This window comes from Alexandromys fortis, unplaced genomic scaffold (genome assembly GCF_014885135.2).
Source record: "Alexandromys fortis isolate MF-2015 unplaced genomic scaffold, M_Fortis_MF-2015_v1.1 scaffold_54, whole genome shotgun sequence".
Taxonomy (NCBI): Eukaryota; Metazoa; Chordata; class Mammalia; order Rodentia; family Cricetidae; genus Alexandromys; species Alexandromys fortis.
The window spans coordinates 2,937,741-2,954,505 of record NW_026067958.1 but is presented as its reverse complement, the minus strand read 5'-3'; the positions used below and the strand labels follow the sequence as shown (position 1 = coordinate 2,954,505).

The 16,765-nt window shown below is 45.9% G+C and overlaps 1 protein-coding gene across 1 annotated transcript in view; it reads left to right on the top strand.

Annotated features, from left to right (window-relative positions):
* The first annotated feature begins 368 nt into the window (after positions 1-368).
* The window catches only part of Pip4k2a (phosphatidylinositol-5-phosphate 4-kinase type 2 alpha), a 155,118-nt gene continuing 138,721 nt past the window's right edge, over positions 369-16,765 (top strand). The window contains exon 1 of the mRNA XM_050152693.1: positions 369-783. Coding sequence (XP_050008650.1) covers positions 640-783 — 144 coding nt within the window. The 5' untranslated portion in view covers positions 369-639. The remainder of the gene's footprint in view (positions 784-16,765) is intronic.

The following is a 16,765-nucleotide window of genomic DNA, read 5'->3' as shown; positions in this document are numbered from 1 at the left end:
GGGTCCCAGTAAAATGCTCCCGGTCCCATGAACTCTCCTGGCCCTTGGCACGGGAAGAGATGGTTCCAGGATATTCCTGCCTGCCCCTGGCCCACGCTTCTGGGGGTTCCCTCCTCGGGGTTCCCTCCACTCCGTATCCTTTCCTCGCTCCTCCTAGGGAGGGATGCTTGCGTAAGTGCCCGCACTCCCTAGCAATCTCCGCTGAGGGTCAGTCGTGGCCGTCCAGGGAAACTCGCCTGGCGCCGGTGCGGTAGAGGAGAGAACAGCCTAACGGTCCGGCATCCGCGTCCGCACCCGCCCCGCCCGTCGGCGCCGCTGCCCCGCCCGCCTCTGCGTCATGACGCCAGCGCCCAACGCGGAAGCCGCCGGCCCGCCTGGACCAGCCGCGGGCTGTGCGCGGAGCCGCGGCGGGCGGGAGCCGGGCGGGGGCGCGAGGCGAGCGCAGCTGCAGCTTGGGCGGCTGAGCGCGCGGAGCGGGCGGAGCGAGCGCCCAGGACCGAGCGCGGGCGGAGCGGGGCTGGAGCAGTGGCGCAGCGGCGGCTGCCCCGGGGGATGCGGCTGCCTCCCCGGGCCGGCGTGTAGGGAGGGCGGGTCCCCGGCCTTGGCGGCGAGGCGGTGGAGGGGACCGAGACTGCGGCCATGGCGACCCCCGGCAACCTGGGGTCCTCCGTCCTGGCGAGCAAGACCAAGACCAAGAAGAAGCACTTCGTGGCTCAGAAAGTGAAGCTGTTCCGGGCCAGCGACCCGCTGCTCAGTGTGCTCATGTGGGGGGTCAACCACTCGGTAAGTCTGCTCTGCGGAGCGCTCCTCTTGCTCCTCGGGCTCAGCCTTCCCAGCTCTGCTTCTCTTGCAGCTACAGTGGTGGCAGGGCGGGGACCTCTGGCGGGTTGGCTCGGCCGGTCCCGGCCCTCCGGCTGCTCGCCTCTCCGGGTGCCCCTAATCCCACGACATGCGTCCACTCCCTGGGTTCCTCCGGTGCGGCTTGCGCCGCCTTTGAAACCCAGGATGGGTGCGGGATGAGAAGCGTTCCTTGTGCTTCTGAGCCTCCCCGCGCCTGTGCTGCCCCGCATCCGTCTTCCCGCTGGTCGGTGCCCGCTGCCTAGGAAGTGGGAAGTTTGTGCGGGGACCGACTCCGCCTCAGCTGTCAGCCCCGGCGGGAGAATGCTCAGGGCCCAGTCCGAGCGATAGCTCCCCTCTCCGGACCTATAGGCCCGCGTGTCCTGGGCCAGCGGGCAGGTGTACCTGTCCCTCCCTGTCAGGGAGCGTCCGGAGCTTCCCGCGGGAGGTCTGGAGTGAACCAGAAGATTTTGGGCCCGCAGCTTAAGAGCGTAGCTTTCTTTTTTCCTTTAAAGGCAGTACTATGGGACTCAATGAGGAATTTTATTTTTTATTTTTTTGCAATGGAAAAAGGCAACGTAAATATATCCCTGATGCTGAGCGTCTTCGTCCTTTTCCCCGCATCGCCCGGCTGCTGTGCCCGCTCCAAATCTCCTGGCGGGGCGTCCCCCCCCCACCCCCTACCTCGGGGAGTCAGGCAGAAGTCACTGACTGCGGAAGGGCAGCCAGGGTGGTGACAGACGGAGGGGGACCCGGCGGGCGCAGGTTGGAGGTGGTCTAAAGTTAATTACATCCGTTTGAAGGGTTGTTTAAAAGGCTGGAGGGAAGCGCGTTGGGAAGGTTAGCCTAGCGCACAGCCAGGGGTGGAGGAAGGCGCGCGGCTGCGGACTCTGCAGACTGCGGTGTGAGGGGCTGAAATAGCCTCCTGCTGATCTGACAGCGACACAACTCCAGCAGCTTTAATCTACTTAGATGGGATCAAGAAACATGATAGGCGCTGTTGGCTGAGCCGTGAAGTTTCAATGAGCTTGTGAATTTTGACCGTGACCTTACCCACTGCAGTCAGCCAGCTTGGGAGGCAGAGCTTGAGCCTGCTGCCCTGCTTTTGATTTCGGTGGATGCCCAGGTGTCCTTTTCAGTGTAATGGAAATGACAGAAAGCCAGCATGGGTTCTTACACTCTCAAATTAACGGAGTTGTTTAAAATGGCTCCATATCTTTTATTTGTACTTTCTTTCCCAAGCGGAGCTGGAGAGAGGTGAAACAGTATAAAGATGATTGTGTTTGCCTGGAATGATTTAAAGAGTTGAGAAATGGTTATTTCCTACCAGTTTACTGCCTAGTCTACTGAAGTTCTCTTTAATTTCCTGACTTCTTTAGCTGTTAGGAATGAATGTCAACTGTTAAAACAGCAGACACTAATGCACCCCCCCACCACCCAGTTTTATTACAGATAATGAAGTTATAGTTTTCCGTTGTAATAAGCATATAATTTAGTTATGTTTGCTTTTGTAAAGTTATTTTTCTATTTCCGTTGCTCACAAATGACTGCAATGGGGCCCTATAAATACAAGTAGGTTGCTGGCTGTGGACCCGTGTTTATGTTTTTTTTTTTTTCCTTCCTTCCTTCCTTCCTTCCTTCCTTCCTTCCTTCCTTCCTTCCTTCCTTCCTTCCTTCCTTCCTTCCTTCCTTCCTTCCTTCCTTCTGTCCGGAGTTCTGGTGTTTTGGTAAGGTGTGTGTGTGTGTGGTGTGTGAGATCAAGTTTAATATAGTAAAGTAGTCTCAACATTATGCTGCTGGGGGAAAAGAGTAGCTATTTGGGAATTAGTCTGAATTCCAGTCCACTTAAAAAAAAGTTGTCTTTGGGCATGCTTCACTGTAACAGTTGGGTTGCTACCTTGTGTTTATTTTGAGTTGCTACATTTGTTTTCCAGTTGTTCTATTTGGGAAATACTGAATGAATGATGGCAGGACATGTAGACTTACTTTCTGCTGCTCTCAAGAACAGTTTCTAATTAATTCTAAGAATATGCACCGGCAGAATAGTGTATCATGTAAGCATGCTATTAATGCACCACATGCTAGCGTATGTAGAGCCTGCCACAGTTGCTAAAATGCCTCTCTCATCAATGCCCATGTGTCTTTTTTTTTTTTTTTTGAGCATGGGTTGACAAGAAAATTTTGTTTCTTCATCTTCTAGCAATGTATTATTTAAAAAATAATAAAACTCGCATACTTGGAAGGCATGTATTTTTGGTTGGTTTTATTTTAGCAAATGATTATTGGTGCCAGAAAGCTGTTTTATCATGCTTTGCTGTGCACCAAAGTTTATAGTATAATATTAGAATAAGTAAGTCCACATTATCAATAATGAACATGTATATAAATGGGGACATTTGAGAAAGCGTGGCAGAGAGGCTGGTAATTCAAATCAGAGCCTTTCCCCTGCAGTTCTAGGATTAGCGGGGGGGGGGGGGGGATTTTATAATGTAATTTGTTTTTAAAATTTCATCAGACTTTTAATTGGATATTTAAAGTAACCATAAATTTGGAGCACTGAAGGGAAACCATACATTTTTATCACGTGAACATTTTGTGGTAGATTTGGGCCTCTTCTGTATGCTATAACAAAAAGCTCATTGAGTCTGTTTGAATTCTATTTATTTGGCTTCTCAAGACAGGGTTTCTGTGTAGCCCACACTGTTCTGGAACTCGTACTGTTGACTAGGCTGGTCTTGAACTCAGAACTCAGAGATTTGCCTTGCTCTGCCTCTGAGTGCAGGGATTAAAGATGTGCCATCACCACCTGGCTAAATTCTGTCTTTAACTGTGACTATTCACCTTGGCATATTAGCCAGTTTTGGGGATCAATGTTTATACCTGGGAAATGGGATGCAAATTTTTGTTTTTGTTTTTTAAATTGACAGTTTAACTGTTTTTCCAGGTCATGGTCGAATAGCATCCTAGTAGGAGTCCCAGAATGTGCAGCAGGCTTTTGGGGATGTTTCAAAGCCTGACTGGAAGACAAGTCTGCGGTGGTTTTAGGAGGCTCACGAGTGTGCCAGGTTGATTGTAGCTGAGCTCATTGCCATCTCTTGAGTCAAAGTCTATTTGATTGAAATGGAGAAACGTGCAGTTGAGGCCAAAACCTTCAAGTCCATTGTAGTGGAAATGAAAATCTTGATTTGGACGATGTGCAGTGTGGAGAATAAACCTGCCATTGTACGCTTAATTTGATATGTTACTGCTTTCTAGCCTAAAATCTCCATCAGGGAGTGGATCCGTGCCAACTTTTATTTTAAGCAGAGAATATAATTGAATACATAAAGGAAAAGATGACTTAGGAAGGCAGTTTTATCTTGTTATGTTTGAAATTAAACTAAAAATGATCAGGCAGTTAGCTTCTTAAAATGGGATTTTAATAGTGTAGGGAGTATGTTGAATGCTATGCGCCAAGACTTGTTTTAAATAGATATTCTAAAAGATTTTTATACACTGTGAAATGTGAGCTATTTGGATTAGTATTTCCAACCCTATTTAGATATAAGAAGGAAGACACAGTATTATCTGTATAGAGAAACATGTAAAACAAATACTGCTTTTAGAAATAGCCACTTTGTTGATATTAAAGTTTTGTGGCTTCAAGCCATAGAAATGCCATAGGTTACAGGAGAAGTCTTAAGTATGATGGTAACTTTGGAGATAGTCACAGTGGAAGGGAGGGTGGGAACCAGAACATGGGAAGAACCAGGTACTTTGCTACCGTCTGACTTTGCCATCTGACTTACTTACCTTTCCCTGTTCATAGCTGCCTAAGGAACTCCATGGGTCTGGGAACTGAAGAGTTCCTAATTTCAGCTTGTCATTTCTGCTCCCCACAAGGGCTTTCTGTCTCCAGTTTAGGCCTCAGAATACCACCAATCATCTTGACTTGTCTGGGTTCAGACAGTGGTAGTTTCCTCGTGGACTAAGTTGTAAAGTGTAAGGGGAAGAGTTCCCCAGAGAGAGTTCTATGAGCTGGGGCAGGGAGAGGGGCATCAGTGTGAGGCAGACATCTACCCTGGTATAATAAAGTTAGTGTTGATCTTGATGGCTGTTGGAATCTATACATGCCAATCTTAGGACAGCGTGCCTTGTCATGTATGATTTGGAGAGTATATAGTTTTCCATGTGGAGCATCTGAAACATGCACTGTCTTCGCAGCAAGGTAGGGCCTGGAGATAGATAATATTGTATTACAGAAATGTAATTTCTTCTGGGTTTATATTTGGATATAGACAAAAGAAGGAGGAGTCTAGGTGTAAAAGTGATTTGGATTACTATGGAATGATAATGACTGAAAATAACATAATGAGGCAATTAAAATCTAAAGAAGCTAGATATCAAATGGACTCACCAAGTGGACCCCGACTAGCCATGCATTCTGGAACTAGTCCCACACGGTTTCTTTCCCCTTTACTCTTCAAAGGAAAGAATAGTCATCCTGGAGTTTACTACTGAGGCAGTGGTCTACTGCTCCCTTCAGAGACATGATTATTATTTTCTTCTCCATTAATCAAACACCTTAGCACGTCTTTAGTATGCAAAATGCTGCCCCAAGGCAGAATGAGCTGCTGTGCCTTAGAAAGACTGCCAGCAAGAACTGCAATAACCAACAAGATCAGAGCATGCGGCAGTCGTGAGAAGTTAGTTCTGCCAGCATGCACTTGAAATACATAAATTCACACTGACATGAGTTGGTGCAGTTTGGCCAGGATGGTTTGTGGTCAAGTTGAGCAGGTTCAATTCCTGCTTCATTGTTTGTTCATGGGTCTTTGAGCAGTTGGTTTATCCACCTGAGCCTCTGTTTGTGCATTCTTAACAAGGAGATAATGATGGCTGCCTCAAGGTGCTATTTTGAAGGTGAAATGAAACAATCTATTAGAGACCTATCGGTGTGTAACAAGGAGTCAGTACCAAATTTGGATGCAGTCAAGTTGGTAACATATTACTAAGCACTAGATCAACGGTTTTCCAAATTTATTGTGCCTATAAATCCCAAGCTCACTTGCAGCTTTTCAGCTACTGATTCAGCAGGTCTGGTGAGGATGACAGCTGAGTCTTTCGCCTTTGGTATGATCTGACGTGATGCTAATGGTTTGAGTCTCTCTGGGCCATACTTTGTGAAGCAAGGCAGCAGAAGGAAGGACATTAAACATAGAAATGTCTTCACAGCAATAGAAAAGTGACTAAGACAGCCAGCAAGGATTGTATTATTTACTGTTCTCATTGATGTGATAAAATTTGTGACAAAAGCGATTTAAGGGATTGCATGTTTGGCTCACAGTTTGAGGCAACACCATAGCATGGCAGGGCAGCCATGGTATCAGGAACATGAGGGAGAGATCAAATCTGCAGTCAAGGCTTAAGAAGAAATTGATGTTGATGTTCAGCTAGCTCTTTCTCCATTTTGATTGAGTCTGGGACCCCCAACTCATGGGGGTGCTGTCTACATTCAGGGTAGATCTTCTCTGCTCAGTTAAACCTTCCTGGAAATACTCTTGTAGACACAACCCAAAATATATTTCCATTGTGATTCAGAATCTCGTCTTGTTGACAATGAAGATTAACTACCAAAGAGTAAATTAGATCTCAAAAGGGGAAGGAGAATGGTGGGGCTTGGCTTTGAGAGCAGGACAGAGGAAGAAAAAAGAGGAAATAAGAAACAACTGAGTAAGGCTGTTCCAGATAATACAGGGTTATGGATGTCATTTTGAGGGTTATTGCTTCAGGGATGGAGGAAGAAAGAGAGATAGAAAGATTAAGTATCAAAGTTGTAAATGAGTAAAAAATTCTCTTTTAGGAAGATTAGGAGTGGAAGGTGAGAAATGCTATCCAATTTAGAAATGTATTTTCTTTGACTACATCTTGTTCTTTTTTTTTTTTTTTTTTTTTTTTCGAGACAGGGTTTCGCTGTAGTTTTAGAGTCTGTCTTGGAACTAGCCTTGTAGACCAGGCTGACCTCGAACTCACCTCAAACTCTGATCTGCCTCCCCTCTGCCTCTGTTTCCCAAGTGCTGGGATTAAAGGCGTGTGCTCCCACCACCCGGCTTTACATCTCATTCTTCTGTTTTTTATTTCTTGTTCATCTTTGTTGGCTTTTTCCTTTTTCCTAGATTATTATTAAAGCCTATTAGCTAAGGTCTCTATGTGTGCTTTTATTACCATTTCTTTTCTTTATTGCTCCATAAGGTCCCATGGTAGTGAGATAGAAGAAGCCCAGCTCCTACTCTTAAAATAATACTCCTAAATGAATCCTGTCAGGTTCACAGTTCCTGTATTCTGTCCATGGACCATGCAGGGATTCAGGGAGCCTAGCGGAGAACATGGTGGTATAAGTGATGCTGTGCAGTTAACAGTAGGCCGGATGCTGAGCCAGAGAACTCAAATAGGTTGAATCCATGAACTGCATGGTTGAGTGCCTGGTATGTGTGGGATTTTGCCCTGTACCCCAACCATAAGCCCAGGAGTCTGTTATCATTTCTTCTAGATCTTTTCTATACAGTTCCTAGTGTTAAAAGCTGTTCTTGGGTAGACAAATCGTGAGCTATTGATACTGGGTAAAACTGTTTAAAATAATTTTTTCCCATGACAGAGAAAGTCATTTCTGTGGAAAGCATGTAGGCAGAGAATAAATGTATAATCTATTCATGTAAGACATTGTTGAAAAGTTTTAGAATAGTAACTTACTGTGTTGGTCAAAATTCTTGTCACTTTGATAAGCAACAACCTAAACAGAGAAACAACTTACAAACAAGAAAAGTTTATTTTTGGGTCATGTTGCTTTGGGCCTGAGAGGAGGCAGTGCTGGGAGCAGGGGACTGATGCTGCTCAGCTTATGGCCTTCTGGAAGCAGAGTGGGAGGACGGGAACGTGTGGCGGGCAAAATTACTCCCTTCAATGGTGTGGCTCCAGTGCCCCACTTCTTAAAATGAGGCCCTACCTTCCACAGATACCATCTCCCAAAAAGTCTTTTAAAACTTGAATCTCTCAAGGGCTAAACTGTTGAATATGTCAGAGCATTTATGCTTTAATCCTCTCTAGAAATATTTTCATAGACTCACTCATCTGGTAGACTAGCAAATCTGACAATCAAAATTAACCCCACACTTACCTAAAGATGAATTTGTCTGTCTCTTTCTTCTTTTAATTTTTAAAGGTTTGTCCTGGCTCACAGTTTCAGAGGGTTTTTAGGTAAATGTATGTATTTATTACTTGTGTTCTGTGGCTTGTGTGGAGAGCAGAGGATGAGCTTGGGGAGTAGTTGTTCTCTTTCCACCTTTACATGGCCTCAGGGGATTGATCTCAGGTGTCAGACTTGCTTGGCAAGCGATTTTTATTTGCTGAGCTATTATTCCAGCCCCATGTTAAGTGTTTCGAGTGTAAGTCTTAATAGTTTTTCAAATGGAAGTAGTTAGGAGCTAGGTTGTGGCCTGGAGCCTCTTGTGATAACACTTACTCTAGAGATTGTGATGTGGAATGTTAGGATAGGTATTCTTGACCTGGCAGTAGGATTATGTCCTGATAACCCTAGCATAATTGAAAATATCCTGGATGCTTTTACGACTCAAGACATCTAGCTCAGCCTAACCTATTTGAAGTGTGTTCAGAACACTGGCACTGGCCTACATTTAGGCAAGGTTATTTCTCCTGTTGCTATGGTAAAATACCCTGGCAAATATTTATTTCGGCTCAGTATTCCAGGTTGTAGTCCATCACAACAGGAAGTTGTGGAGGCAGATGCTTAAGGTTGTTGGTCACATCGTATCCATTGTTTCCATCCATTACATTGTATCCATTGTATCAATTCATCACATTGTATCCATTGTATCATCACATCATTGTATCCATCCATCATATTGTATCCATTGTATCCATCACATCATTGTATCATCCATCACACTGTATCCATTGAATCATCACATCATTGTATCACTCCGTCATATTGTATTCATTGTATCCATCAATCGTTGTATCCATCCATCACATTGTATGGGTTCAGAAACAGAAAGGGATGAATGCGTCTTTCTAGATCACTTCCTTATACAGTCTAAGATTGCAACCTAGGGAATGATGCCACTCACAGTGGATATGTCTTCTTGCCTCAGTCTAATCAAGATAAATCCCATACAAGCATGCCCAGAGACCTTTCACAGAAGTGTTTCTGGATCTCATCAAGTTAAAACCGAGATCAAATATCACATGATGTAAGACAGAGTCTATATTGTTGAAATAAAGTGTTGACTGTCAAGTAATTTATTTAATATTACCTGAAAGTGAGAACTGAAATGGGTATATGATTATGCCTTATACCATTGGAGGTTGAAAAACTGCATCATCACCAGTGTTTTGGACTGTACTTGTAAAATGCCTGAGTAGTTGCTGGCACATATTAAGTTCTTATTAAATTTCCATTATTATTTTAAAAATACCCTAAGTGTTAAGATATGGTAAGTTATTAGGTTATACGTTAAATTAATTGTTACTTCATCCTGGCTCATAGTATCAAATTATTATTATATCTGGTATTATGTATCTGTGAGTTATGAATTATCTTAGAATTTTCCACTTGCCCTAACTTTGCTTTATCTCTTTGTTATCATGTTCATTTTTGTATCTTTAATGCCTTCGCTAGTGACTGGGTGGTTAAAGGTGTCAAAATCTAATTCACATTCATTATTATAAATTATATGAGCTTGAATTGATATCTCACCTTTTTCAAAAGAAAATGAGACACTTTTAGGCACTTCAGCTTCAAATTGAACACGTTGTGGGCCTTACCTTCAAACTGCTCATAACCTCAGGGAAAATAGACACAGGACAGACACATGCACACACATCTGGAGTATTGGAGATTCTAGGGCATAGGCTGTTGAGCAGTGTGGGCAGGCATGAGCATTGTTAAGAAGATCACACTGAGCACAATCGCAAAGAAGGTGAAGAGCTTGGGCATGATGGAGGAAGACCACTCCAGCCAGAGGAATCAGCTGCTGCAAAGGCCTAGAAGCTCACAAGGAAGGCTGTATGGCTATAGCAGAGCGAAGCGGGGTGGTAGGAAATGGGGGCTGAACAACCAAGAGCTGGATCATGACTGCTTCTGTTTGGGGACTTGAAGAAGTCTTCAGGAGAGGTGACATTGAGGGGGAAGTTACAAAAGATGAAACATGGTCTGTGAGGCCAAGGGGCCAACAGCTGGCAAAGATAACAGGAATGAAGTAAGTAGTTGGCTCTGCTATAGGGCCCGAGGCCTTGCCTCCTACTCTGGGGCTCATGGAACGGTGATACTGGACATCACCCCAGAAACTGCTGGGTTGTGGGCCTCCTGAAGCACAATGGGCATTTTAACCAGCAGGCACTTTGTGAATAGTCTGGAAAAGCACCAGCTAGAGCACTCTGCTTTCAAGTCCTCAGGGCTCTTTGGTGTGCCCCAGAGGCCGATGGGAAGGACAGATTGCCTGCGGAAATTAGCCCCACCCTACCCTATCCTCACCCAGAGGTTGTTGGTTTCTTTCCTTCCTTTCTTTGAGGCACTGGATATAAAATATCCAGGCAATCTTCTGCCAAGAGAATTGAAAACCAAGGGGCGGGTTGTAGGAAGCCTCAGGAGAAGGCTGGAAAAACAGTTTGAGCTCCAGTTTGAAGAGCTGAGAAGCTGATTTTAGAGAAAGTCACAGTACCGACAGGGTCACTTGCTAGTTTTTGTGAGTCTCCAGCAGCACACCCTCCATTGTGCATTTTGCACTGAGATAATTCCCCCCCATTTCTTCAGCATAGAGTTAAAGTCGTGTCTCTTTTTTTCCTCTCGCAGTGGCTAATCCTTCACTGGACATACAAAAACCGCTAAGCGTTGGTTTTTCCACTGTCCAGTCTAGTCTGCAAATATGCCTGCAGATATGCTGGGAGCTGCCTACTTTGGTAGGTACTGGTCACACATTGCTTGCTGCCTTGATTTCAGTTAATAAACCTTGAATTCAATTTTTCGGTAGCCCTTTGTAGTTAGTGGCTACTGATTGGACATCATAGCTGAGGTGTATCCCCGTCAGCCATTGGGTGATGCTTACTACTCTAGAAATTTTCATTTGAGGCAATAGCAGAAGCACACTTCTGCTGTGGTGTCTCTCACTTTAATATGTACTCTGCATCTTGTCCATTTTCACATTCAAGATTGAAAAACCATGACTGAAGCTGTTGCCTTTGTCCCTGGTGGCTGCAGTGCCCCACCCGTTCACTAGCTTTGTCCTGAACTTGCTCCAGCCCATCCATCACAAGCCCCTTCTTTTCTACCGTGATGGTTGATCTCAGTTGTTACCTGGTGAGATCCAGAATCACCCGGAGACACAGGTCCAGGCACACCTGGTTAGCCTTTGGGCGAGCCTGTGGTGCTTTATCTCTTCCAGGTTTATTGCTGGGAGAAGACCTGCCTGGTGTGTGTGTGTGTGTGTGTGTGTGTGTGTGTGTGTGTGTGTGTGTAGTGGCCGGGATACTGGACAGTACAAATGGAGAAAGGGAGCTGAGCAGCAGCCCTCTCTGTCTTGAGCTCTTTGCTCAGTTCCTGACTGGTTGTCTTCATGTGAATCCTTGACAGGCATCCCCATCTGGAGACTCCTCCACTCCAGTCTTGTCTAAGCCTGTATCTTCACCTCTGTAAACAGACCGCTGCCCACACAGGTATTCAAGCCAATGCCTCAGCATTAAGCTCCAGGGTCCTTTTCTTCACGGTTCTGTGCTCAGGCTCCTCTGAGTGCAGAGCCTACATGCTGCTCTTGTTAGTGCTGTCCTGCACAGCCTTCCTGTATTCTCCCATATGAATCCAGATTCTCTAGAGAAGTGGCAAAAACTCCTGACATGTACGTGATCGCTTGTCACTTCCTCAGTCAAACCCTCCAGAGGTGTCCTGCGACACCCAGAACAAAACCTGGACTCTTGTCTTTGGCTGCTTTATTACTTTTCTCATTGTTGTGACCAAAATAAATAAATAAATAAACAAACAAACAAACTGATGACAAGCAATTTAAGGGAAGGATTGATGTTGGTTCAGAGTTTGCCAGAGAAGACACAGAAGACATTGTGTAGAGAACAGCCCATGCCTGTGGTGGCAGGGAAGCTACCTGCACACATCTTGGATAGATAATCACTCCAGGTGTAGCTGGAGCAGTGTCTCCAGGTGATGAGAGGGAGGAGACAGGGGAGGCAGGGTGGGGACACACACTTAGACCAGAAATGGGGCTCGGCCCCTGGCGATGCACTTTCTGCAGTTGGGACCTATCTGCTAAAGGCTCCACAACTTCCCAACAGCAGGCACCACCAGCTGGGGATTGAGTTTTCAAACACATGAGCGTGTGGGGACATTTTGTATCCCAGCCATATTGTCTCTTAAGGCCTTGCTGGCCTGGCCCCACTTCCCTCCTTGCCACCATCAGTTCCCTCCCTTGTTTTTTTTTTTTTTTTTGCTCTGCAGTCACATGAGAACACCCACACTGGCGTTTTACTGGTCCTTAGACAACTGCTCAGAGCAACCATAGCTCTTCTGTGTTCATTTCCTCTTGGTCCATTTACAGTGTTCTCCTCTCAGATTCTCGAATGGTTCCTGTGCAGCTGGCCTCTCTAATTTAATCTAAAGCAACCCCTCCAATATCATATACTCTTTCATTGTCTCTTTGACAGACACTGTTGTGTACGTTGGTTTTATTCTCCCCTCTTTAATAAAGTGCTAATTTGCAGAACAACTGATATCTTGTCATGTCTGCTTAGCTATGCTCTCTGCATTGAGAAGGCACTTGTACACAGAGTTGGCATTTGAAGAACACTGTTGTTGGCTGAGGGCACAGCAGGCCGTTCATGCCCTCCCACTCGGCCCTCGTCGCATGTGAAGGTTGTTTGGTGTGACTGGGCATGGTATTAGAACATGCTGCTGAGCTGGTTGTGCAATGTCCTGAGAGTGGGGGAACTTGCTGCAGGGTGGAGATAAGAGGTGTGGGGAACCACAGGGCTGTACCCAAACAAGACCTTGTTCACAGAGCAGGCAGGAACTTTGCCTCGTGCACAGAGCAGTGTTCAGAGAAGCAACTTCCTCAAAGACTGATGAAGCGAAGGTTCACGCAGTGAATCCTGTGAAGACTGAGCTGTTTCTAAGTATGTGATGTTATTATGTAGCAGAGTCTCACTGCAGTGTGGTCACAGCTTAGTCCATGTGGCTTACCTCTCTGGAGGCCTTCAGACACGCCTCTAAGATGTCCAGTCCCCAGAAGTGTGCCATAGTTAGAGTCCATCAGCGTGTTAGGCATGGTGGCAGTCCCACTGTCCCAGGTGTTTGTGGGTATGCTCTACAGTGTATTGTTTCTGCTGAGTCTTCCCAGGCTCCTTATTGCCACGCCCACTTGATCGTCTTGACTGTGGTCTGTCCATTTCTCTTGGACAGTTATTGAGGGAGGATTTCTTGAATCTTAGGATGGAAGATTGTTTTTGTCCAGTGCCTCTGGGAACTCTGGACTTTGAACACACTAACATAAACTCACAACTTGTCCTATTTGGAACTCTTGGTAATTTGAATTTGAGCTGCTTCCTTTGGAGGAGGAGTGGATTTATTCTCCTGGCCTGGAGGCTGTCAGTCTTTAACACTTGGTGGGGGATACTGATGCACTCCTTGTTTGGACCCTGTCCCCTGTGCCCATCCACACAGTCGGGGACAGTCACTAACTTGCTTGTACATTTGACCATGGCTTCGGCAGGCAGCTCCCCCTGTTGTTGCTTGTTTGTTTGTAATGCCTTTAGGAAGGTAAGTTGAGAACACAAGCAGAGCTGATTGGAACAACTCTATTGGCAGAATTAAAAAAATGAAGCCTTAACTACCTTCCCTTCCTTTCTTCCCCTCCCCTCCTTTCTCCTGCCCTACTCTCTCCCCTCCTATTCCTTTCCCTGTAGTTGGAGCTTACAAGCTTGGGCCACCATCCTGGTATCTTGGTTGCTTTAGTGAGGGAAGTCAGGCAGGAACCTGGAGACAGGAACGGAAGCAAAGGCCGTGGAGGAAGGCCGCTTACTGGCTTGTTCCTCATGGCTCACTCAGTTTGCATTCTTATGTAACCCAGGGCCACCTGCCCAGGGGTCACACCACCAACAGTGGGCTGGTCCCTCTTACATCAGTCATTAATCAAGAAAGCACCCTAACGCTTGCCTGCAGACAAGGGGGAAGGCTCTATGTGGGCACCAGCACAAGGGGGAAGGCTCTATGTGGGCACCAGCTCGACTCTTTCCGTGTTAAATGAGTCATAACAAATATTCTCAACCAGATTCTTAAGAATAAGGTCTTTTTATTTATTCCACACAAATTTATTATCCATTTATTAAATATTAGATGCTGATCAAGGCCTTAAGAAAAGATGAATGGCAAAGTCTTTGCTTGTAATGAACAAGCCCACATTCTGACTGGGAACACAGACAGGGGATTGTAAGACAGGAAATAGTATCACTGAAGTGTCTCATTCTTTGTGTATTTGGTGACATGTAACAGTTACTAATCAGAGTAGCTAAAGAAAAGTAAGGGGTACAGTTAGTTGGTGAGTAACCCATGATGCTAAGGGGCAGGAGCCTGACCAGCACCCTGCCCCAAATCAGGACTCAAAGCAGGTTACTTTCTCTTGGGGTGCTGCAATCTACAATCTCTAGTCTTTGCACACAGTTTTTACGGTGTGTGTGTGTGTGGGGGGGTAGCATGTGCATGCGCAAGCTTAGAGGCCAGAGGAGGAGGTTGGAGTCTTCCTCTGTTGCTCTCCACTGTGTTGAGATGAGATGGCTCTCTCTTGAACATGAAACAGCGTTCTGACTAGACTGCCTGGGGTACCAGAAACGTGTAGCCGCGCCTGGTTATATGTGGGCATGGGGAAATGGTGGATTTGACTCAAGTTCTCTGACCTTCCCAGCCAGCATTCTTACCCACACAGCCACCTCCCTAGCCAGAGCTTGAGCTTCTCTGAACCCTTTCTCCAAGTGTGTTCATTTTCCTGGTGTTTGTAGACGAGAACCCACACAGTGCCAGGTTTACTCATCCTGGATTTGGGCACATTTAGATTATAATCAGTCACGCTGAATCCTAGTTTCAGGTTTATTAAAAATGAGACTAAGCCTCGGTGCACACCCAGAGACAACCCGCTGTGGCTTTTAGAGCTGGGTAGCTGTGCATTGCCCGAGTGGGTATGGCCGTTCTCAAGTCTTAGAGTCATCCTGGGAGGGGCACTCCCAGTCACCCAGACACCTCGATGCACAGATGTCCAGAGCAGCAGAGGGTTCATACACTGTCTGGGGAGACTTTGTGGTATTTGAGTGGGATCTTGAAATTCCTTGGGAATTGGGTTGGAACTCATATGGTGGGGAAGCTAGAGAAAATGGGGCATAGGCATGGCAGTCAGCAAATGCAAAAGCGAGAAGCCTGACTGGCTGGGGACTGCTGAGCCTTTCTTCAGGTGCAAATCTGCTTCTCTGTAATTTAGAAGTTTCTCTCCCACAAGCCAGTTCCCAAATAACCATTTAGAGACTTAATATTACTTATAAATGCTTGACCGATGGCTCGGGCTTATTATTAACTAGCTTTTACATTTAAATTAAAACTTTTTTTTTTTGTTTTTTCGAGACAGGGTTTCTCTGTAACTTTGGTGCCGATCCGGAACTAGCTCTTGTAGACCAGGCTGGCCTTGAACTCACAGAGATCCGCCTGCTGGGATTAAAGGCCTGCGCCACCACCCCGGCCAAAACTTTTTTTTAATCTATGTTTTGCCACGTGGTTCTTGACTTTTACCTTATGTCTTGCTTCTTCATTGGCTGGCTGGGATCTCCCAGACTCGGCCCTTCTTCTCCTGTATCTCTGCTTGTATTTCTCACCTGGTTCTATCTTGCCTTGCCATAGGCCAAAGCAGTTGTATTTGTCAACTAATGAGAGCAGCACATATTCACAGTGTACAGAAGGACATCCCATAGCATTTCTTCTACTTAAGAAAACTGCTTTCTGTGTGTAATACAGTACTTTGCCTGCGTGTATATATGTGTGCTGCATGAAAGCCAGAGAGATTGCCAGTTTCCCTGGATACAGACTCTGAGCCACCACGTGGGTGCTGGAAAATCAAATCCCAGTCTCCTTCAAGAGCAGCAAGTCCACTCAACCACTGAGCCATCTCCCAGCCCCTCCTCTTCTGTGTTCATAGTTTAGTCATTTCCATTTTTTAAGAACATACCACTGTTTAAATAGCTTTTGTTTGCATTTGTTTCCATAGGCTTGGTCATTTATGACTTGAATCCCGTCTGGAAATGGCCAAACGCTTCTACTTTCAGAGTTTGAGGTTGTTTGTAATTATACAGAATTTGAATAAGCTTGCTTGAGGGTCATTTGTTTTGAAGGTGCCCAGCCCGGTGAACTCTCCGGGTGAGTTCCCCAGGATGCCACATAAAGGCCCTGGCTGTGGGAATCGGTGGGAGCTGGTTTGAGCGTTGCTTCGTGCACAGTGTGTCCAGAGCTGCCTTAGCCAGCCAGGCCCTCTCTCACCTGCTCACATGAACCCAGCTGGTTTTCTGGTGTGCCCAGAGGCACTGCCAGCACCCCACTTCACCCTGTCTTCCTTGAGTCCAGCATTCTTCAATCATATTCTCAGATTTAATCATTTTTGTTACTCTGAAAAAATACCCAACCAAAGCACCTGAAGGACGGAGGGCTTTATTTTGGCTCATAGTTTTGGGGTACTTTCCGTCGTGGCAGGGAAGTGGAAGTGATGTGAGCTATGTAATGCTGATCATGTTACATCTGCTCTCAGGAGACAGAGAGAATGCCAGGGCTCAGCTCACTTCCTCCTTTTTATGCATCCAGGCCCCTAGCCCTCGGACAGAGCTGTTGAACCAGGTGCCCTGC